This window comes from Bos javanicus, chromosome 10, assembly GCF_032452875.1.
Source record: "Bos javanicus breed banteng chromosome 10, ARS-OSU_banteng_1.0, whole genome shotgun sequence".
Lineage (NCBI taxonomy): Eukaryota > Metazoa > Chordata > Mammalia > Artiodactyla > Bovidae > Bos > Bos javanicus.
The window spans coordinates 99494033-99517142 of NC_083877.1; the positions used below are offsets into that span (position 1 = coordinate 99494033).

General features: G+C 48.0%; 1 protein-coding gene across 1 annotated transcript in view; it reads right to left on the reverse strand.

The window, feature by feature from the left end:
* Positions 1 to 307: 307 nt before the first annotated feature.
* The window catches only part of KCNK10 (potassium two pore domain channel subfamily K member 10), a 156365-nt gene continuing 133562 nt past the window's right edge, over positions 308 to 23110 (reverse strand). The window contains exons 5-7 of the mRNA XM_061429636.1: positions 8777 to 8963; positions 4458 to 4600; positions 308 to 2183 (exon numbers count right to left, since the gene is read on the reverse strand). Coding sequence (XP_061285620.1) covers positions 1566 to 2183; positions 4458 to 4600; positions 8777 to 8963 — 948 coding nt within the window. The 3' untranslated portion in view covers positions 308 to 1565. The remainder of the gene's footprint in view (positions 2184 to 4457; positions 4601 to 8776; positions 8964 to 23110) is intronic.

A 23110-nucleotide genomic window follows, 5' to 3' on the forward strand; every position in this document is an offset into this window, starting at 1 on the left:
TGAGGCACACGTGGGATACTTGGCGTAGTACATACTCTTTCCTTGCTGCTAAAAATCCACTTAGAGTCTTCCTCCTCAAACCTATGACCCATCAGACCCCCACTTTCCTTCACCGGGTGTTCTAACCTCGTGAAAAAAAAAATCATAATTATCACCACGTGTTGGTTACTATTCTCCTGGAAACAATCAATCACAGTAGCATTGTAACTTTAGTGGCTAGCAGGTACAAGTGAAGAAATGATCAAGGAAAAGCAGTGATACTTTCAGAATAAAGGAACACCCAAACATAAACGTGAAGTCTTTCAAATACTTCTTTTAAGTATTATTTTTTTTAAAAATGGCAGTAATGGCACTTAAGCTGCAAGCAATGAAAACAATTCAATCTTCTCGTACAAGGGTTGGTTTGAGGGATTCCTTTTCCTTTTGTTTGCAAATAGCAGGATAGGACCTGGTGTCACTCTGTCTACCCTAAGACACCCAAAGGGACGAGAAGCCCTGAGAAGGAACGATGCCATGGTCCTCCTTGGTATGTCTTAGACATGCAGGATGTCTATGTTTACAAACATTTAGGATTAGCTAGACAGGACAGTAAGCCACTGGCATCATGCAAGGCAATAGTTTTGGTATTTTTCCCCTTTTTATCAAAACCAATTGTAACAAGTTCCACTAGAAAAGTGAACATGAACATTTCAAAACCAGTTTGTTTTCACCGTTGCACCCTTTTGGTGCCTTTTCAGCGCACCGTGCACTGAGGTTTGGTTTTTGCCTGTCACCACGCAGCGGCTGAGGTTGAGTGTTCACCAATGCTTGCGAGTCCGATTGGACTACCTGTGAGAAAGACAAAATTCAGCAGGCTTCTGTCATTGGTTAAGGTGATATCCACAGTGTGATGTGACTTTTTTCTCTTGTAATGAGGAAAGCAATTGCACCTTTTGATACGTGTGCTCTCATCTGCTTCCAACAAATTCTAGGTGCTCTCGGGTCCCAGGGACGTTCATCTGGAGCTTAGAAAAGACTAGGGATGCACTGAACGCTTTTGTCTCAAAATCGGAGCTCAGAGCAACATTCCAACATGTCCGCTCCGACCCCAAGTGACAAGGACCAGTCCACCTCCCAGTCCAGGCCCCTTGTGCGTGCGTGCACACATTCCTGACAGTGGGTTCAGGAGACGACTTCCTTTAAAAGACACACCTGTTCCTTTCAGACGGCTGGTCTACGAATAGCTGCCCTTTCGCGCCCTCCGGAGCGCGGCGGCGCTGCCCGGGGCCACCGCATCCATCGCCGGCACGTGCCCTGGACCTCGGCGGCCGTGACCTCCCGCGCCCACGAAGGCGCCCTGGGTGTCCTGCGGCTGTAATCAAAAGCCGAGTCCTTGTTCTTTTGATTCCCTTTTGGCAGAGCGAGCTTTTTCGGTCGTTTATGGCACAGTGAAATATCTTCTTCGATGCTATGTAATTTCGGACTAACGAGAAGTCTTGTTTTAAGGCACGTGTCTCAGGGTGAATATATTTAAAAACAAACAAACAAAAGACAAGGCTGGGTCACGTCCAGTGCGTCCTTCCCGCTTAGTTTCTGGCTTCTAGCAGCGCGCTGCTGTCGCGCTCCGCGTCTTTGGCGTCGGCGGGGCCCACGCCGTCCCCCGCGCCGGCCGGCGGCTGGGCGCAGTCGGTGAGCACGGCGGTGCTGGAGTGGTCCGAGTTGCACCCCTTCTCCGTGTCCTCCTTCTTCTCCTCGTCCAGGGAGTAGTGGCGGAGGGTCCTGTAGATCCTGTGCACGTCCTCGGGCAGGGCCTTGCGGAGGTCCCGGTTCTTCCTCTTGGTGAGCCTGGAAGCTGAGCCCAGCTTGTTGACGATGTTATCCTCGGAGGCGCCCTGCCCGCGCTTCTGCAGCGGCTCCGACGCCTGCAGCCGCAGGTTGTTGGGCCGGTGGTCGATGCTCTCCTGGGACGAGGCCTTGCAGCGGCCCGCGTCGAGCGCGGCGAACACCGAGCGCTTCTCCGGCGAGAGCATGTCGAGCGAGTGCGCCCGCTGGTCCAGGCCCAGGCGCCGGCGCTCCATGCTGCGGATGGTGGCGGCGCGCTGCAGCTTGTCGTGGATCTCCACGCTCAGCCGCCGCCGCGTCTCCCGGAACTCGGCCGTCACGTTGGCCTTCCACTCGGCCGCGTGCGCCTTGATCTCGCCCACCTGGCGGAGAGACGGGGCGACCACAGGGCGCTGAGACATCGCCCCCCGCCCCACGCCCCGCGCCCAGGCGCCCGCCACTGCCCCCCCATCGCCGCCACCCCCATCACCCCCAACGCCCGGGCACCCGCCTCCGCCCTCCATCGCACCCACCCCCCATCGCACCCACCGCTTCATCGCACCCACCGCTTCATCGCACGCACCCCTTCATTGCCCCCACCCCCCAGCGCCCCCACCCCCCATCGCACCCAGCCCCCCATCGCCACGACCCTCCATTGCCACTAGCCCCCCATTGCCACCACCCTCCCGTGCCCGCAGCCCTCGGGGGTCCTCGTGGGAATGAGGCCCGGAGGCGGTGGCTTTGCGTCCGCCCCACCAAGGGGAGGAAAGGCTACTTCCACCCTCGCCCTTCCCGCTCGGGACTAAGGTGCCTCCGAGAGGCGCACGTGCTGGGCAACCCTAACGCCGCCAGACACCTGGATTCGGGGGACAGAAGGGGAGGCGGACGGACCTGACTTAGCGTCTGTTGGGTTCACCCTTCCGTGGTCCGGCTTCATTCCTGCTGCATAACTCGGAGGCAGTTGTGTCTAGCTCAGAGCTTTTCCTGTTATGTGAGGTAGCCGGGCACCTAGCTCGGCCCTGGGCACAAAGCACGTATCCAGAGGGTCCTCTGCCCTGCCCTGTCCCTCCAAGATGTCTGTCTGGGTTAGAGTGCTCCACCCGTCCCCATTAGCCTAGAAATGACCTAGTTCTAAAAAGGAAAGTCCTGTGTCACCCCATATCTAGACAATGCTGTCTATGACCTTGTGCTATCCGGCTTGCGCTGGTTTAAGACCACCCCCCGACCCCCACGCAAGGTACCTGATAACCAAGCTTCTCTGCTCAGGGTGCAGGAAGGGGGCATCTTCTGCCAAAGCCCACAGAACATGTGCTTTCTCAGAGCAAAGTCTTGCATGAGGGTCAAGACCAACTCTCTGGGCTTTATTTCAGCAGGACTATTAGTACAAGACTCATGCTGTCCTATGCAAAGGAGTAACTCGGATTTTTGCATTGAGAAATGTCAATATTTATGTTGTTGAGTGTTCTCTTTTGTTATGGCTGATTTTCAGCAGGTCAGTTAGCTCTCTGGGGAATCAGACTAGAGAGTGCATTGACACTGCTTCTGCAAGCCAGGAAAATTAAACCTCTGCTCCCAGGAATGGTGTGGGAGATGGTGCCATCTAAGGAGGCTCTCCCAGGACCCTCCGCTCAGAATGCCTGCACCCTGGGCAGGGAACAGTCGCCCTTAAACAGGCTGTCCCTCTGTTTCTTTAGGTTTTATCTCCTTTCCTTTCTTTACTGCTTTGCTTCTCTTTACCCTTCTTCTTTCTTATCTCTTTTCCTCTCTTTCCAAAAGAACTACATGGACACTTTTTTTTTAATCACAAAATCTACCTTTGCTCTGTAGCCATTCCTTTTCTTGCCTGTGTGTAGGCTTCCATGCACATTTATTTGAGGAAGGAAGGGCTGTTGTGTGTGTGCCCCTGGCCACAGACATATATTTGTTTCTACAGATCTGACAACCCAGAGGGGACATGAGTGAAAGGGACCTCATGAGTTCACCCTCCACGGCCGGCCACGGTTCAACAACTTCAGTCTCATATGGAATTGAGAAAAATGCACACATCTGCTGATTGGGGGCAATTGTACACCTCCCCCAACTGCGTCTACCTATGCTGACTATGTCTGGATATGTTTTTTTTCACTTCCTTTTTTAAAAATAAGTTGCCGTTTACTAGTTTTTCCAGGAGCTGTGGGCTGGTAAGTGAGTCACCAGATTTTTCTCACCTGCTAAAAAAGAATCCAGAAATAACTGCTATCCCATTTAACGTGGCATTTAAAATCATTCAAGGATTCAAAACAAGGACATCTAGGAGGCCTCCACTTAGTAGGAGATGGTCTAGCCCATAGAATGCTGCTGCTGCTGCTGCTGCTGCTAAGTCGATTCAGTCGTGTCCGACTCTGTGCGACCCCATAGACGGCAGCCCACCAGGCTCCCCCGTCCCTGGGATTCTCCAGGCAAGAACACTGGAGTGGGTTGCCATTTCCTTCTCCAATGAATGCATGAAAGTGAAAAGTGAAAGTGAATTTGCTCAGTCGTGCCCAACTCTTAGCGACCCCATGGACTGCAGCCCACCAGGCTCCTCCATCCACGGGATTTTCCAGGCAAGAGTACTGGAGTGGGGTGCCAATGTTTCTGACCTCAGGAACATTCAGAGAATCTGGACGGAATCCTACCTCTTCTTTTGTCTTTTTGGATAAAACGCGTAGCCAATCTCCGATCATGCTGAGGACAGCGGCAAAGTAAGCAAGGCCAACGAGGATCCAAAACCACACCAGGGGCTTATACCACTCCCGGTAATTGATGCCAGCGTTTCCCCCTGCAAACAACCAAGCGTTACTTTAAGGAGGGTCTCGCAAACGGTCGTCGCAGAGCAAACGCATCCCAGTCCGTGTAGCAGAGCTGCGGTCATATCACCATCCAACGCTCAGCTGCTCGGCCTGCTGTATACACGATGTGACAGGGTGGGAGGGCAAGGAAAAGTCGTGTCTCTTCCCCAAAGGAGCCTGGCCTGTGGCTTCACTTATTTTGAATCTTGACCAATAATCTCCATACATCATGTGCTGTGATTAGTTGCTCAATCTTGTTCGACTCTTTGCAACCCCGTGGACTGTAGCCCGCCAGGCTCCTCTGTCCATGGAGTGGGTAGCCTATCCCTTCTCCAGAGGATTTTCCCAACCCAGGAATTGAACTGGGGTCTCCTGCCTTGCAGGCCGATTCTTTACTAGCTGAGCTACCAGGGAAGCCCTTAACGCACAATACATAATAACAAAAAATATGTCAGTGACCAGCCTGATCCATCCAGTTTAAACTTGAGCTTGACAATGAATGGCTTGAATTAGAGGACAACAGAGCAGGCCCAGTTTCAAGTTTTGTGTTTTTGTTTTTGTTTTTTTCTTATTGGGGTATAGTTGACTTTGTCAAGTTTTTCTTAAACTGCCTTAAATTTAACAAAAACAAAATACCATTAAATAATCCCAAATGGTTTGGAACTCTTGACACCATTTTCTCCTTAAGCACATACGCATTTACCAAGAGAGAAGTATGTGTGTGGAAGTAAAATTAGACTTGATGGTATCCCTGAGACTTGGACCCAGCCAATAGTGATTTAAGGCTGACCAGAGGATGGTGTTTACATAATGCTGATCCATAGGGTCAATTAGACCGAGTCAATTAGAATCTCTGTGTGAGAACAAAAAGGGACCTTCAAGGCCAGCTAGTTCAATCCCTTTATTTTACAAATAGGGATTATAGTAAAAAAATCCATCAAACCAAGTTGACTAGCTGCCTGACTGCATTGACTGGCTGTTCCATTGAAAAGATCAGTCGTTTATTCCAAGTAAATAGCCTATTTATTCCAGACCTTCTACAGGCCTGCCCAAGGTAACCAAGCAACAGAGATTCTAAGCCCAGCCCCTTTTCATAAAGAAGTGAAGACACTTCATGAAATACCTGTCTGTGAGATGTCATTTTCCAATGAAGCCGGCTCGTGGCCATTTCTAAGAAAATCGACATTAGCCATGGATTGGTAATTACTGTACCCTGGACTTTCCCACTGGGTTGTGGTTGTAACCTCATGTAGCACCTCTGAATCTGCACTGAGCTTTTACGGTATCAGTAATACCTCCCAAAGGTGGCTGGGCAGGTTCTGTGGCTTGTGGTACTTCTCAGTTTGCAACGGAGCCCACAAGGTCTCCACAGCTACCGCCACTTCTGAAAATTAGAATTCCAAACTCTGCTGGAGGGCTCTGTGGTACACCCCGCTTGGTTTGGTGTAACTGCCTTGTTTTTCCCTTTCAGGCAATTCTTCCCCTCTCCCCAGCTTTCTCTAGGGTACTGTGGGACTTTCTGCAGCCTGAAGTGAGTTCTGAGGTTCATTTCATCTCCACACTAAGCGGAACTCTGCCACTCTTTCCTGGGAGCTCTCTGAAAATAAATGTTTACCAACCAGTCACCATCCTCCACAAAAGACTGTCACTAGGGTGCGCTAGCAAACAAGGCAGGAAACACCCTTCTGCCCGTTAGTTTACCAGCTGCTGGCCTGGAATTCAGGTGCTGCCAGTCAGGGTTGCAAAATGCTTTGGTGGGTTGTTAGACTGTCCTAAAGTGTGTCAGCTACAAAATAAACCAGCACTTAATCCTGCATGGTGATTGATGTTCTGATTCTGTTTCCAAGCTGATGCCTTGTCAAATCACAGCAACCATCAGCTCTTGTTAATGTATCTTTTTAAAAGATGGACAGCCTTCCCTTTTGCTCTCAGAGCATTGCCAAAAAGGCTTTGACACACTTCCAGGGTTCCAAGGCAGCCGTGCTTCAGATTGGTCTCTGTAAGCTATGGAAACGGCAGCTTAGAAGGGCCTGGTCCAATTGCAGTCAGCGCCATGAATTATAACAGACCCAAGTCTGCAGAGACGATGGGGCAAAGGAAATATGGTTCTGTAATCAGCGGTAGGTAAGGGAATGAAAACAGTGCTATGCAGCTCAATATTCTGTAATAACCTGAATGGGAAAAGAACAGATACATATATGTGTATGACTGAATCGCTTTGTTGTACACGGGACACTAACACAACATTGTAAATCAACTCTATTCCAATAGAAATGTTTAAAAAGAAAGGTACTCTGCAGGAGGCATATTTACATGTGCAGCGGTTACTGTTATCAGAACCCATGGGAAAGCATGTCCATTTTCTCTGACCCAATTACAACCAAAATAGACTTTAAAACTTTCTAACAGTTCTTTGTATTTATCTATACACTTGGCCATTAGATTCATTAAAATCTTCCGTCGCTAAAGATCACTAAAAAACAAAAGAACAAAGCCATGCTATGTCTGTGACTGTGGAGGTCACGGCCTTTCCAGGTAAGTAAACATCAGGCCAAGTGCCGGTGTGTGCTAAGCGCTCACAGCCCATCGTAGCTCATCAGGATAAATAATAAACTTAAATCATAAGCAGTTTTTTTAATCTCCTGTTCCCCGGGCTGTGCTATTTGTGACCCAGATTAACAGATTGAATGGAGCAACCGGTTAAAGAGCAGGGTTTGCCCAACGTGTCCTCCAGAAGACAGTCCTCCAGACAGGCCAGAGTTAGCACAGAGCAGTACAGCAGAGTGCAGACGATGCTTTGGGGAACTTAAAGATGTTGGTGAAATAGCTCTAAACAGCAGCTGGGATTGGAACCTCAATGAGTTTCCCCGCAGAGCAGCTACAGACAATGCTAAGGAGTTGACCCGACAGTCGCTCTTGGTACTGTCCTCCTGCCTCTGTGCGCTGTCTGTCCAGAGCTTCAGGCTTCTCATCAAGTGGCACCAAGCGACCTCCTGCCCAAGCTGGGGAGCTGCTCAGTAGCTGAGCATTGAGGATAAGCCAAGGCGGGCGGGGCCCCAGGCCTCGGGCTCTGTGTAAGCAATTCTCAGTCACTCTGACTTGGCAAGTTCTTAGTCCTTAAGACGGTCAAAAGGAAGAAAGCATTAAAACTGCTGTTTCTACAAAGGCAACTTCGGTCTTCACCTTCCTAGCTGGAATAGCTGCAAAACTACTCTTCCGGTTGTCTGTTTCCTTAGAATTACCATGGAGACAGCCAACCTTCAACATCCTTTCCAGAATTTACCCTTTTTCCAGATTCCAGAAGAGGGGATCCCTGGCCTCTTTAAATATATTGAGTTGCGACAGAGTTACTGGGTCAAGTGTTCACTTCTGGGAGTAGAAACTGAGCATTTGTCTGACCACCTAGAACTAATCCATCCAGAAAGAGATCGGTGGCCTCCTCCTCCTATCCCTACCTTCCCACCACCCTGGGAGAGCAATACCCATAAAACGTCAGGTTTCATTTCAGTTTTTAAGCTCCCTGTCCCTAGAAGAATTTGATGGTGATTTCTTTTTCTTCCTTAAGCATGGTTCATTGGCATTTATTTTTACAATGAAGGCTATTGTGTCTATCTAGATTCATGCAGGATCCATTATAATATTAAATTCTCTTGGGGCAGTTTTCAACTCCAGGTGGTTACCTGGGTCTTTAGTCCTGCATCCGGACATGCCTGGAGCAACTTTTCCAGGGATGGTGACTCTGCCCTCAGCATCAGGAAGCTTCATCTGCAGGTCCCTGCAGACTAAACTCGACGCTCATCTCTCCAGAGCTTCATTTTTGCCACTTGCTAATATAGCCTTTATCAGTTGATGCAAGGAGCCTTAATACAATTCAGAAGCCCGAAATCCAATGAGAAATTCATTTCAGTCATAATTCATATGATGATGAAGATAGCCTGCCTCCTGAGTGGGGGAGGCGAGAGGCTGGCTTCCTCCCAAGGCAGCAGCCGGCTGCTGTTTCCCTCACAGAGGACTGAAGGTTTGGAACAAGCCTGTGCCCAACAGTGGTGATGCTGAGCCTTTTCCATTTGTTCCTCCATCTTTTCTCGTGGTTTGGAAAAGCACTGACCACAGTAAATGTTTTCCCCACCAGGGCCCCGGTGGCTGGGATATTCCAGAGTGCTTACCTGCCACAAAATCACCAAAGCCCACCGTGGTGAGAGTGACCACCACAAAGTAAATGGACTCCAGGGCCGTCCACCCCTCAATGTATTTGAAGATGACGGCAGGGATTGTCACAAACACGACACAGCCGGCCAAGATGAACAGGATGGTTGAGATGACCCGGATCTTGGTCTGACTCACTTGCTTTTTCTAAAGAAGAGCAAAGGAGAAAGAAAGACAGGGAAGTCAGCTCCATCACCCTGGATTCGGAAGACAAGAGGTAGAAAAAAAAAAACGTCAGTGGCTTTGGACCTTTCTTTGTCCGTGAGCAGCTTGGGGAGCATCTGATGAAAGCTGTGGACCCTCTCCTAGAAAAACGTAAGGACCGAAGTTTTCAGCTGGTCTCGGTGGTCCTTGGGCAAGAGACTCCTTGAATGTCCTTTGCACGGTTCCCTGACTGCAGCCCAAATGCTGACTTTCTAACCCCCTCACTGGTGTAAAGGAGACTGCTTCCCAAGAAAGGCCATTTTTGCCGCCGTTTCTCACGTGGCTTCACTGACCCTCTGTAGGAGGCACAGGTTTGGGGGTTCCTTCCACAGTGGTGGTGATGGATGTGCACCCGGCTTCCCTCGAGTCAAAGGGCACATGCTGGAGAAATGGCTCCTGAGACAGACCAGAAGGTTAGGATGAAAAGAAAAACACAGCTGACCTGACCCCACCCTTGTTTGGGACAAAACTCCAACCATCTGCCTGGGTGCTTCTTCGCCTTCCTGTCCCCCGGCCAAGGCGGTACATTTATATCACAGTCTTCTTTTAAAACGCGTGTGTTTAAGTCAGTGCTGTGCTCGTCATGTTTGCTGGCTGTATAACCATCAAGGGACAGGGCAGGAGTCCATGTTGAATGGCAGGCTCCGTGTCTACAACAAATAATAGAAGCTCCACCTCAAGTCAGCTTCTGAAGGATTCAGTAGTTAAGAGGTGAAGATGCACCTAGATCGGGAATGACCCTGATATTGGGGTGAAAGAATCACACGTACGGGGTACCAGAGGCAGACTGGGGGTGCTGGTGTCCCCTTGAATGACACTCAAGACAACGCTGGCATCGCCTCCAAACTGAACAGCCTGCTAAGGTCTTCTCAGAGCTCCCAGTTTGCCATTGGAGACTGTCATCAGGGGACCCTGACACTATTACTTGACCAAAAACTTAGCGTCTCATAAATGTCTGTTTAACACCAGAGTGCCCAGACCTGTGTACACTGCCTGGATTGAAGCCCTGCAAAAGCACACATTCAAGGAATCGATATGGAAATCTCTACCATGGCATCTATTAATATTTTCTAGTCATCGCCTTCCAGTGAATTAAAGGGCAGAGCAGGTCCAGAGTACAGAGTGCATTTGGCATTCAGACACCGCATTTTATGGATGCAAAAGGAGCTTGCATAAGATGCTGCTAATCAGGCAGAGCTGAGAGGAGAATGCAGCTGTGATTAGCTCTCAGTCCAGCGCACAGGGATGGAAACCGCTTTTCAAGTTACTCAACAGTTCACCAGTTCAGAGTCGCCAGAGCTCTCCTGTAAGGAAAGAAACTGGGCTAACCTCCGTGAAGAACAGGCCACCCTGTTTCCCCTTCGAGGAAGGAAGGCTGAGAATAAAACCTCGTCACTGGGCGATCCTGTCACCGTCCTGGAAATCCTAACCTTTCCTCACGGCAGGGACACCCCAGCCAGGTTTTCCAGGCCAAGAGATTCTCTTACGACCGACCACACAGCTCAGACAGGAAATGACCATGTTCTCCAAGACAGGAAGGTTGGTTATGACCCTCTTTCTCTTCCTCCCACTTCTCTCTTCCTTCCTGACTTACGGAGATAAACCTCAGAACCACCTCTTCTTCTCTGGGAAACGCCAAGGGACACGAGAGCTGGGAAAGGGTGGTGGGAGGCTGCCATCCTCTGCAATCAAGCCTCACAAGCACCAGTCCCACCTGCCGAAGGCCCTGAGTCCCAGGTGTGTTCAGTATGGTGGAACTGTGGGCAGGTAAGTGCAAAGAAGAGCTATAGTGGAGAATATTTATCTGCACAAATCTCAATCCGCAGTGAGATCAGTATAAGCGAAATGAAAGTGTTAGTCACCAAGTTGTGTCTGACTCTTTGTGACCACGTGGACTGTAGCCCCCCAGGCTCCTCTGTCCATGGGATTCTCCAGGCAAGAATCCTGCCGTGGGTTGCCATGCCCTCCTCCAGGGGATCTTCTTGACTTAGGGATCAAATGTGGGTCTCCCACATTGTAGGCAGATTCTTTAACCATCTGAGCCATCAGGAAAGCTAGTCCCTAAATATTCATAGGAAAAGCTAAAGAAATACAATCCTTCATAAAAAGGAGTCAAGTTCTCTGACTTCTAAGAGAGTACTCAGGATACAAAGTGGGAACAGGAAAAAATAAATTGATCCATGCTGTTATATAGTTCCCATCTCCTCAGAAAAGCCATCAAAAAAAAAAGATAATTTATTGATATTTTTGCATACACATTTTTTCCCCACAAATGAAAGTACTGTGACAAGACAAATGACCTGAGAACCACAAAGAATGTTTTACCCATTTCATGCATTTCCATATTAGATCTTGTAGAACTTGGAGGGGGCAGTTAAGACCCCTCTGAGAATCCAGGAACTTCGTTATTATTATTATTATTAGCCTACTTTTGTTTGTAAACACGGACAAAAGCCAAAGCCCAAAAGGAGATTTTTATCATAGATCATTAAGTTAATCTAATTGCTGGCAATGGAACATCATTTTCCCCCTCAATAAATCGTCCTCTTCAAATGCATAATGAAATTAAAGTGAATTAAATGTTTGCGAGACACTTGTTAAGTCAGAAATTAGGATGTGAACGCAAGTGCAATCCAAATGAGGCTGAGGCTGGCAGAGGAGAGCTGCAAGTACGTGGGAAGCTGGAGCCATTCCCAGGCTCCAGGAGGTGGGCAAAAGAGATGATGGCACTGGGCAGCATTTGTTTGGTAGCAAAGGGAGGTGTGCAACAGAGGCTAGAGCGTGGCGTCTTAATGGCATTATCTGTCAGAGAGTTTATCTGCAAGTTAGCATTTCACCACTGCTCACTGCCCAAGCCAACCAACGTGTCCCTGGACCACTTCCTCCAGACATCCTAGGGTGATGCTCAGCAAATCCCCGGAGGCTTAAATCATCAGGGTATTTTAGGGACTTACAAAATCAAGTGTCTTGCGTGTGTGTGTAGGCATATGAAATTGCGTGTACCCGTACTTCACTATAAAAGGAAGGGGTATGGGCATAAGGTTTTGATAGTATCTGTTATTCTGGAGACCCACATTTATGCTGTCCTCTAGACACTTAAGAAGAGTTGCCCTAACTGAACATTTTCAACTGCAGCTTCCACGATGGAACCACAAACGCGTCATCCAGTGATCTGTGGGTTTCTCATCCCCACTAGCTCTGCACCCATTCACCACTATTGTGCTTAAGAAGTTGGAGTCTCGGGGCAGCCTGCCAGACACACACTGCATCCCCACTGCTAAGTGACTGAGTGACCAAGTTTCTCAACTTCTCTGGGCATCAGTTTCTTCCTCTAAAAATGGAGATAAGAGAGTCCGCCTCACAGGAGTGTTTGGAAGATGAAATAAGCGTGTGAAAGCTCAGCTCAGTGCCCGCTAAATGCTTGGTGACTGTTACCAATCATGTCTGATGGAAAAGTTCGAGTCTTTCCTTAGATATGGGCAGTCCCACATTGAACACTGCCCTCTGCTATGGAGGAACGTTCCCTCACATCTGGTTTTAAGATAATCTCTGTCTAGCTTCAGGTGGTCACTGCTGGGTTTCCCTTCCTGGATACATTGTCTCATATGATGACCTCCTTTTTCAATAAGAAATAAGTCCTCATTTTCTCTTGGTTCTTCTGTGCTGGCCCAGGACTGAGCCCTCAGACAGTCTCAGCTCACAATCTTGGAAGCTTTTCTGTTTGTCTTTCAGTTAGTTTCCCCTCCCCAGCTTTTTTCATCATCCTTCTGAAACTGACAAGAATTGCAGATAATGTTTGGGGTGTCAGGAACCAGCTGCAGAGAGTCCCTAAAAGGCACCGCCCTTGTGTTCCTTGCCCCTCCCAACTCCCCTGCCACTTAGCGAGTCAAGCTGTGTTTCCATGGCGGGGTTGCTAGGCAAAAATCCCATTGCTTATTTACCAGTAAGCAGAGCAGTTACCATAAAGCTTTGTGAGAGCCCAGATCTGACTGAGTTAATGTGTTCTTAGGCTAACAAAACTGTTATTTGGGAAGAGATGGTTTGATACAATATTTGGGCAGAAGTGATAGAATACTTGTATGTATCTGTCCAAATCGTGTTTTCTCACTGTGTGGATTAGATGATGTGGTCCTTCTTTCTCCATATGCAAATGACACGATGCACAGCCACTTCCCGCATCCCGCTGGCTGGCGCTAAGTGTAGGAATCTCTGAGGAACTCAAACCCCACCTCCTATAGAGTTCTTTTAGTTGTCAAAATTATGTGCAGTTATTCCAAAAAGCAAAATAAGCTTCATACACAGGAGACTGGGGAGCCAGTTCTAAGAGCACTCCTTCAAGAGAGGATGTACATACTAGCAATTCTGACAGCGTTTACCTGTTTCAGACCTCAGATGGTGAAGCCACACACCCAATTCCCATTAAGTACGATGCCCTACCACGCTTGTTTATTTCCACAATCTTATTTTGGAGAACAAGTATATTTCCATTCATCTGTGGGCTATTTCTTTTTTTATTTTTTTACCCTCTTCTAACATCTACTCTTCTTTTTGCTTTTATGCGATTTCTTACAATTCTGAGATTAGTGATCCAGATTGTTGTATCTGACTGAGAAACTTTATTTGCTGTGATTTTTAGCCAGGGATGTTGGAGATGTCATTGAATAATAAAGATACTGCAATAAAAATCCTAGGACAGGAGCTAGACATGCAGAGCTCTAGTTTATGGTTCAGCTTTGTTTTGTTGAAATGCAAACACATCACCATGGTAATACACTTGAGCTGAAAATGACTTCTCGAAATGGAAAGATAATAGGAGCTGCCTCACAAAAGAGCCGACTTTATTTTCTGATATTATTATGTTTTCCACAAAGACTCCTTTTCTAAAAGTCCAGTTCTAGCTAATGGTTTCAACATCACAACAAATCACCATGTAGTACCAGCAATTGTATAAACTATGAGGAGAGCTTTTAAACACCATTTGCCTATAATCTCCATGGCAGAGAGACTATAAACACACATTAGTGAGAATCGCGCAGTAAAATCTCCATGGAGCCGCCTGAAAATGTCCCACGAGAAAGCAGGAGAGTATCTACACCAAAAAAAAAAAAGCGGATACAGATTACACAAATGGATAGTATCTAATCCCCCCAAAAAAGTTGTATCTAGCACCTGCCTCCGAGCCACACTGCAGCATCCAACAGGTTTTTGGTCAGTTCAGTGCTTTGCTGGTATCCCCAGGCAAAGGTTTAGAAAAGCTTTGGGTATACGCAGTTAAATTGTTTTCATCACTGGATTTATCACTGGATTTTGTCACTGTTTTTTATCACATCCAGGTGCACCTGGGATGGAGACAAAATCTAGAATAAAAAGAATTCTCAGCAGCTCCACTCCAGGATCACTTTTTTCAAAAATTCTGTGGCTTTTCACATTTGAAGAAAATACTCTATTGGAACACAAGATTTTGCACTCAAAACTCAACCAAGTAATTCATTCAGCACATAATTATTAACAACCTTCTACATATCAAAGGTTGTTCTAATTGCAAGGGATATAGCAGTTAAAAAGACAGAGAGAAAGAAGTTCCCTTCCCCATGCACACACAGTCTAGTTGGCTGGGGCAGGCTGGGAACATCTGAGTCTTTGGCTGAAGTCTTTATGGCGCTGTCCGTGGTACCCAGCCCTGGTCTCACCATTGAAGGAAAGTTTTTACCTAATGACATCCCAGTGATTAAAAACATCACCTTGCAGAGAAGAAATGACTATTCTTGTAGCTATTATAAGTGAAATAAAAATAATTATGGCTGATTTGCATTGTTGTACGACAAAACCAAACACAGCTTTGTAAAAATTTAAATAAAAAATAAATAACAACAAAAGACTTATTTAAAAGAACTATATCAGCAATCACTTTAAGCCAGATTTAATTTGAACCCACTAAGCTATAGGTCGTAGTGGTACGAGTCAGAAAAGGCAATGGCAACCCACTCCAGTACTCTTGCCTGGAAAATCCCATGGATGGAGGAGCCTGGAAGGCTGTGGTCCATGGGGTCGCTGAGGGTCGGACAGGACTGAGCAACTTCACTTTCACTTTTCGCTTTCATGCATTGGAGAAGGAAATGGCAACCCACTCCAGTGTTCTTGCCTGGAGAATCCCAGGGATGGGGGAGCCTGGTGGGCTGCCATCTGTGGGGTTGCATAGAGTCGGACACAACTGAGGTGACTTAGCAACAAGCTATAGGTCAAACTCTAGCATATTTACTCTAGCAGAGCATGTCGTCCCCTTCTCGGCAGGAGGGGAAGGGGATGACAGAGGATGAGATGGTTGGATGGCATCACCAACTCAAAGGACGTGAGTTTGAGCAAACTCAGGAAGATAGTGAAGGACAGGGAAGACTGGCCTGCTGCAGTCCATGGGGTCACAAAGAGTCAGACACGACTGAGCGACTGAACAACTCAACAACAACAATAGGAACTTTGATACCAAATCAAAAGCAAAACTTTGTACAAGTTGTGATTTGTCTTAAGTTCAAGGGAAATCAGTAAGGTTCATCTAAGGTTGGGGAAGAAAATCACAGATATGCTGCAGGTTGACTGTTGCTTGCAAAAGATTCAGTGTCTATAAAACCTTACACATTGTCTAAATAATAAATCCTAGAATTAAAAAAAACAAACTGTACCTATAATAGAAGATATATGGATCTTTGTTAGCTAAGCCCTCAGAAGCTATGTTCTAGAAATCAGAACAACAAGTAAGTGACCACACCAGTGCAGATGTAACCCTGGCTGAAGAGCGGTCCTTCTCTTTAGTTGAGGTATGAAAGGCAGGCCCATGGAAAGGAGAGGACAGGGACACTTCCTGATGAGCCTCATCAACAGCATAATTCCTGGCAATCCTGACAGATGCCACACCCAGCTGCTCACCTAGCCAACTTCTGCATTTGCTTTACCCAGATATCAGCAGCAAAACAATGTTCCCACCCCAAAATGCCCTCTCCACCATCACATGCACAAGCATACAATAATAGTACTACAGTAACAACGCTACAGACAGCTGAAAGGCGGACTCGCTCTTCTCTTGCTAACACAGGTTCACGGTCACAGTGCATTGGCCAAGCAGTCCACAGCAGTCACGACAGAAGAGCACCCGAACAGAATAAATGTTCCTTCCCATCCCTGATGCTTTTGCCCTTGTTCACGGGGCTCCACGTGCTCTAACACACGTGACCCTGCTCTAGCCCCTCACTCTGACACAGGACCTGAGAACTCAGCATCTCCCTCTCTTCTTCCTTTTGGTAAACAGCTGCCCTCAAGGCACACCCACTTGTGATCTCCTAATTCTCAGATTGTATGAAGAAGCCCATTTTTCCTCAGACATAAACGAAATTCTCCAGTACTGAGGGGACGTAACAACACTGGGTTTCAATCTGTCATCTGGTTCGTCTTATTTCTCAGTTGGCTCATACCTTGGGTGGAAAAGAGGGGATGCCATTTACTTCTTTCAAAGGCCCCAATCATCTCAAGTCTCCCTGCTCCAGTCCCCCTGGTACAACGTGTTTGTTTGTTTTAATTTTGGTGATAGCTCAATAATGATGCCACTGTGAGGCAGAGAAAGAGGTCAGACCATGTAGTATGCAGCAAATTCTTTTCAGTGGAAGGTAGAGTCCCTACTTTAGACTGTGGCCCCTCACCAGGAAGGAACACATGTAACAAAAAAGGAAAAGAAGGAGATTACTGTGAGCCTCTTGCTAAGAATGCTTTTCTGAAAGGAGATAAGGAATCGGGAAAGACCAGTCCTGGCTGGAGCTGTCAAGAAGAGACAAGAACCTTGCCCAGGGACTGGGGTGGGGGGCAGGTTTGGTGAGGGGGTAGCTGGGATCAGTGGCCAGAAGGCAGCCACTTAGCACAGGTCAGTCCAGTGGTCCTGTGCCCCACTGTGGCTCATGAAGGAGGTCTTCAGTCTTTCTCGTCTTTTCTGGCATTTCTCAGTCATGTCACTGTTGCCTGGAACCAGCATCCAAGGGCATCTAAAGGGGATGGGAGGGAAGAAAGCCATCAAATGCCCCCACCTTGGGTGTGTGTAGCCCAGGGAGAAGGCATTTGTGGGCTTCCTGAAATAACTGTCTACATGTCCAGGAATCAAGATAAGCAACAAACAAGCATGTGTTTTCTGTGGCCTCGTTTATCTTACCTGTTGGAAGATTTGAAGAAAGCCCCCAAGATTAACCAGATTTAGGCTAACACCTTAAAAAGCACCTGAGTATTACTGCATCAATAACTGTAAAAATTCCTGGGTTTTATCAGGCAAGTAGTGAACAACCGCCTTCTCAATAGTTACACTCTTTCTTTCCTTCTTTCTTTTTAGACACTTTAATGAAAGCTCGTAGGAATGCCCACCCATATGCATCTACAAAAATAATGAAACAAGCATTAAAAAATCATATAAAAGGAAGATGTGTGAACTAGAAAGGAGGCAATGAGAAGCAAGAAAAATTAAGAAAGTCTTTGAGAAGGATGAGCATAGCTGAGAAAATGACTTAGGGGTTTTGAAAGCAAGACAGAATAATGGTTTTAGGGGTCTAGAATCTTCTTGGAGGTATAAGAAGGCTTTCAGCTGGGTTTGTACCTCTCTGTTTGAGAGACAGAAAGAAAACAGAGGAGAGAGAGATGCTTGATCTTTCTAGTTAGACTGGGGACAGAGAAGTTTAAATAAGAATGGAACAGAGCTTCATAGAAAGTCACACAGAAATAAATCTTAAACTGGGAAGCCCTGCACTGAGGGAATTTGACAGAAGCATCCAGAGCTGAGAATTTTTGTTTAGTAGAATATTTCTCAAGCTGTGAATGAAGTTGAATCCTATAACTTTTCTATTCTCTCATTCAATAAATATTTATCAGGCACTACTCTTCCATCTGTTATAGAGATAAATCCAAGGGTGGGCACCAGCCTCACAGACCTAGTGGAGCCAAGACAGACATTAAACAATCACACAAGCAAACAGATCATCGCAGCTTGAGAGAAGTGAACAGCACTCACCAAACGAGAGAGTGTAGAGACCAGGTGATGCTATATGCCTATCCCGTTCTTCCATATATACAGCCCAAGATCACCCAAGAGGGAAGTATGAGCGGAAGGGATAGTTAGGGAGCTTGGGATCGACATGTACACACTGGTTTATTTAAAATGGATAACAGTAGTAAGGACCTACTGTATAGCACAGGGAACTCTGCTCAATGTTATATGGCAACCTAGATGGGAGGGGAGATTGGGGGAGAATGGTTACATGCATATATATGGCTGAGTCTCTTTGCTGTCTACCGGAAACTATCACACTGTTAATTGTCTGTACTTCAATATAAAATGAAAAGTTTAAAAAAAAAGATCTACCCAAGAGAAAAAAATATTATATATTAACACCTATGTGTGGAACCTAGAATAGTGGTACAGATGAACCTATTTCCAGGGCAGGAATAGAAACACAGACATAGAGAGCAAATCTGTAGACATGGAGGGGGCGGTGATGAACTGGAGATCGGGACTGACGCACAGCTATGTATAAAAATGGATCACTGACTACTATCAGTTATGTGTACAGCACAGGGAACCCTAGTCAGCGATCCGTGGTGACCTAATGAGAAGGAAATCCAAGAAAGAGGGGATGGATGTATATGTATGGGTGATGCGCTTTGCTCTACAGCAGAAGCTAACACAGCGTTGTAAAGCATCTATGGTTGGTGGTTTGGTCACTAAGTCGTGTCCAACTCTTGCGACCCATGGACTATAGCCTGCCAGGCTCCTCTGTCCATGGAATTCTCCAGGCAAGAACACTGGAGTAGGTTGCCATTTCCTTCTATACTCTGATAAAAATTTAAAAAAACTATTCACCCATGGGAGTAATGGGGCTTCCCTTGTGACTTAGTCAGTAAAGAATCTGCCTGCAATGCAGGAGACTCGGGTTTGATCCTGGGTCAGGAAGTTCCCCTGGAAAAGGAAATGGCAACCCACTCCAGTATTCTTGCCTGGAGAATCCCATGGACAGAGGAGCCTGGCAGGCTCCTTGGGGAGGAGTCCATGGGGTTGCAAAGAATCGGACACGACTGAGTGACTAAAACCACCATGGTAGTAAAGGGGGTTATTGCAAATGATTCAAGGCGGCAGACTGGTGCTGGAGAGAAGCATCCCTGAAGGAGGCCAAGGAGGTGCTAATGAACTCAGACTTGACATACTTTGGTTGGTTCCCGCTCCTAATGAAGTTTTCATTGATAACCTCATGCCAATCATCCAAGGTGGGTATCCTGACTCCCTGATAGATTTGTCCTCTTTGTATCAAAATTTACACAAATGCCTCAAGGACCTCCCAAGTGTGCATGCATTGTGGGCAAATAAATTCATGACTCATCTCTACTTATGCATAACCATTCTTCCACAATTATTAAAAAGTAGCATTGTTCTTTAATTTGATTAGAATGGATTCCATTAGAATGTGGATTTGATTAGACATGACCAGTCAGAACCCTATTTGTATTATAAATGAACACACACAATAAGTGTCCCTGTTGTTAGTTCATTCACATAGCTTTTCCTTGTAAGAGAATTAAGTTATATACAAACCCTTTAATGGAGCTTACTGTAATGACAAAAGTATATTAATTCCTTCATCTTTCATGAAACGAGGCTGTTTAGCCATGCAGATGATAGCAGGCGTGAACATCACATGCTCCGTAAGAAAAAGTAATGCATGGTGGCCCACGCTTAGGCAGGGGCTGCGTCTCTGCAGACGACAATTTCTGTAGAAACGTATTCTCCTTCTCATACAGTTTTAGATGGCTTCAATCCTGCCAAGTGTTGAACACAGATGTGCATGCTCTTACGTGAATAATTCTCCAGAGAGAACCAGAAACGGAGCCCCGCAAAGACAATGTTAAAAAAAGGCCTGGATGTCTATCCAGGCCTTCTGATGTTCTCCTCATGTTGAGAAAAGACTAGAAAATGGAAGTGGACCCACCCTGGTGACACCCTGCTGGGAGTGTGCTGTTCAAGACCATCGTGACGCTGTTGAAGGCCGACTAACCACACTATTCTCACATCGTGATGGAATCAGATCCTAGGACATGACCACGTTAGAGGGTACCGGTCATTCCTTTTTGTCTGCCCACCATCTGAGCCCCCTTCTTTGGTCTAGTGAAAGACAGAGACCTCTTCCCAGCACGGAAGCTGAAGAATGCCAGTGACTCACTTCCCTGGTCTCCCTACTGCAAGGACAGAAGCACGTAACCCCAGCTCATCCAGCCAGAGAGACGGAAGCCAGACCCTGAACGAGGCAGTAGAGAGCAGGTGTGGCAGAGCGGGTCCTGAAGTGTTCATCTGAAGGTTGTTTCCTGTGCCCCCCTTTCTCTCTCTGGAATCCCAAAGGCCATTCTTAAATGAGGGGTGAAGATTCTCAGAGGCATGTAACCATTTCTTCATCTCCCAGAGACTGGATAAGACTTAGCTAGGGATGGACCCAGAGAGAGGGTAGAACGCCCACTCGGCCCGGAGAGGAAGGAAGCTGAGAGGGACTGAGTCTCCCTAGGTTCTGCCAGGCAGAACCCTCAGAGTGCAGAACCAGAGGCAGGGAGGCAGGGGTCTGATGCAGAGCTCTCCCCTGGGGCGGGACCACCTGCTTCACCACCTGTGCACAGCCCACCTCCCAAAGTCCTGGATCCTCCTGAGCCTCTTCGAAGAAGACTGAGGGACCGAGACACTGAGCGGAGTAGAGATGAGGAGCGAGAACCTTGCCACAGATCAAGGTGGAGTTGAATAGGACCAGACGGGCACTTCCACGGGGGCGAGGGGCAGGAGGCCAGCAGTCAGCACACCACTGATGTTACAGAAAGAGGCATGGACCATGCGGACTCCATCTGGGACTGGTGGCCCCAATGGTGGTATTATATCCCATTTCCAGGGATGGTCACAAGGGCAGTTGTAGCAGCATCAGGGGCCCAGAATCAGGGGGCAGCAGGGCTTGGTGCTGCCTGCCCGGCAGACACAGTCGTGGCGTCTTACAGGTTTAATTCTACGGCATGACTGGGTCATGGCTCCTTCCTGGGTACCTCCCAAGTCGAGGTCTCCATCCATCTTAAGAATTCGGTAGCTACACAATAGCTTTAAATTTGTTTTTATTTTTATTGTTTGTTTAAAGTAGCCATTTTTGGTGTCTCTTGATTCAGCTAAACTGCCACTCCTGGATGTCAGGGTAAACTGGCTTCAGCTGCTTGGAGGCAGGTCAGGGACGTGGCCTGGAATGGGTTCCCTGCTGGAATCCTAGACTCTTAAGATCAGGCAGAACTACAATCAGATGTGATTTAACTGCTTTAGGTAATATCCCTCTAACATTCCTAAATCTTCAAAAAAAAAAAAAAGAGTCTTGTTAAAAATTCCAGCTAGTTTCAACTGTGGTGTAGAAGAGGCTCTATCCTCTCCTGGGATGGATAGTTATAGGAAGTGTGGTGCCAGCCTCCAGGCCAGTGGGAAAGGAGCAAGTACCAACCAAGGCAGAGGGGTCTGCCACCTGCAGGAGGGGCCAGCAGCATTGCCAAGAGAGGTCCAGGGCGAGAGGAAAGACTGGTAGTCCGGAGGGGTTGACAGGGAGGATCAGGCTGTGGCCAGGACAGACACGGGCACGAGTGTGCTCAGTTGCTTCAGTCGTGTCTGATTCTTTGTGACCCTATCCACTGTAGCCCGCCAGGCTCCTTGGTCCATGGAATTCACCAGGCAAGAAGACTGGAGAGGGCTGCCATGCCCTCCTCCAGGGGACCTTCCCAACTCGGGGATGGAGGCTATGTCTCTTACCTCTGTCTGCACTGGCAGGCCGGTTCTTTACCACTAGCACCACCTGGGAAACCCGACAGCGGCACACAAGGGTGAAGACGCCTGCGAGGACCAGAAGAGAGCTGGGGAGGGGCCTGCTGGGGCGCCAGGCTCGAGGCCACTCAGAAATGCAAAGAGAAAAGACCGTCATCCGCGTGTGATGGTCTCTTTGGACAACAGATTTTCACGTGGTTTTTCCCTCCTTAGTACCCTTCTGTGTTTCCAACGTCTCTCCAGTGACCGTCTAATCTTTTGTAATCTTTGCAGTGAAAAGAAAGGAGGAGAGGTGGAGAGAAGGAGGAGGACAGGGAGAGGAGGAGCAAAGGGAGAGACAGGAAGTGACGACCATGCTACCGACGGCTGTGCTCTAGTCGTTCCCCAGAGAAACAGCACGAAGCCCCTGGAAACCGTGCGCTGTGTCTTCCTCTCTTGCGGGAAGCGGATGAGGACCGTGCCTTTCCGGGAACACCAGAAGGAGCAGGGACAGTAGCTTCGGCCCCAGGGAAAGTAAGAGAGACGGGCCATTCTCAGACGGCCTTCCGAATCCCGGGACCGCTGGCGGAGGCGGCGGCGGAACCTGCGAGGACGCGGCCCTGTTCCCGTTCAGTAACTGCATCCCGCAGCACCGCCTGCTCGTCCCGGATGCGGCAAGCCCCTTCCTGAGCACAGCTGCTGGGGAGCCCCGCTCCTGGCACACACACGCCGCCCCCTGAGCGGGTCTACACTCGGCATCTCTGAGGCACACGCCGCCCCCTGAGCGGGTCTACACTCCGCATCTTCCTGTATCTTACCCTCCAAGGGGCTGATCATGTATCGGTGCCCAAACCCTGCACCTCCCCACTTCCTGTGTCTTTTTCCAGGCTGTCCCAGCCGCTGGGATCTTCTTCCCCTTTCACGCTGGGCAGAACTCTGTTTTACCCCTCTGAACGCCGTCCGGATATGACCTCCTGTAGGCCACCTCCGCCCTCTCCGTTACCGAGCCCTGCTTCCTGCCATCCGTGTTCCTTGCACGTTCCCCTGTCTCCCCGAACTGCCGTCCTGCACGTTGTCCCCCTAACCCTGCATCCAGGGGGCCCTGCATGGTGTGTTTTTCTACACTCGCTCCCTCTTTCTTAGCACCTGGAGAAAAGGCAAAAGCAACTCTATATTCCTGAAAGTTATACAGGCGCTTCCTGAAAATTTTTTTATAACCCCATTTGGTTTATAATACCCTAGGAGGTGACTCGGAGAAGGCAATGGCACC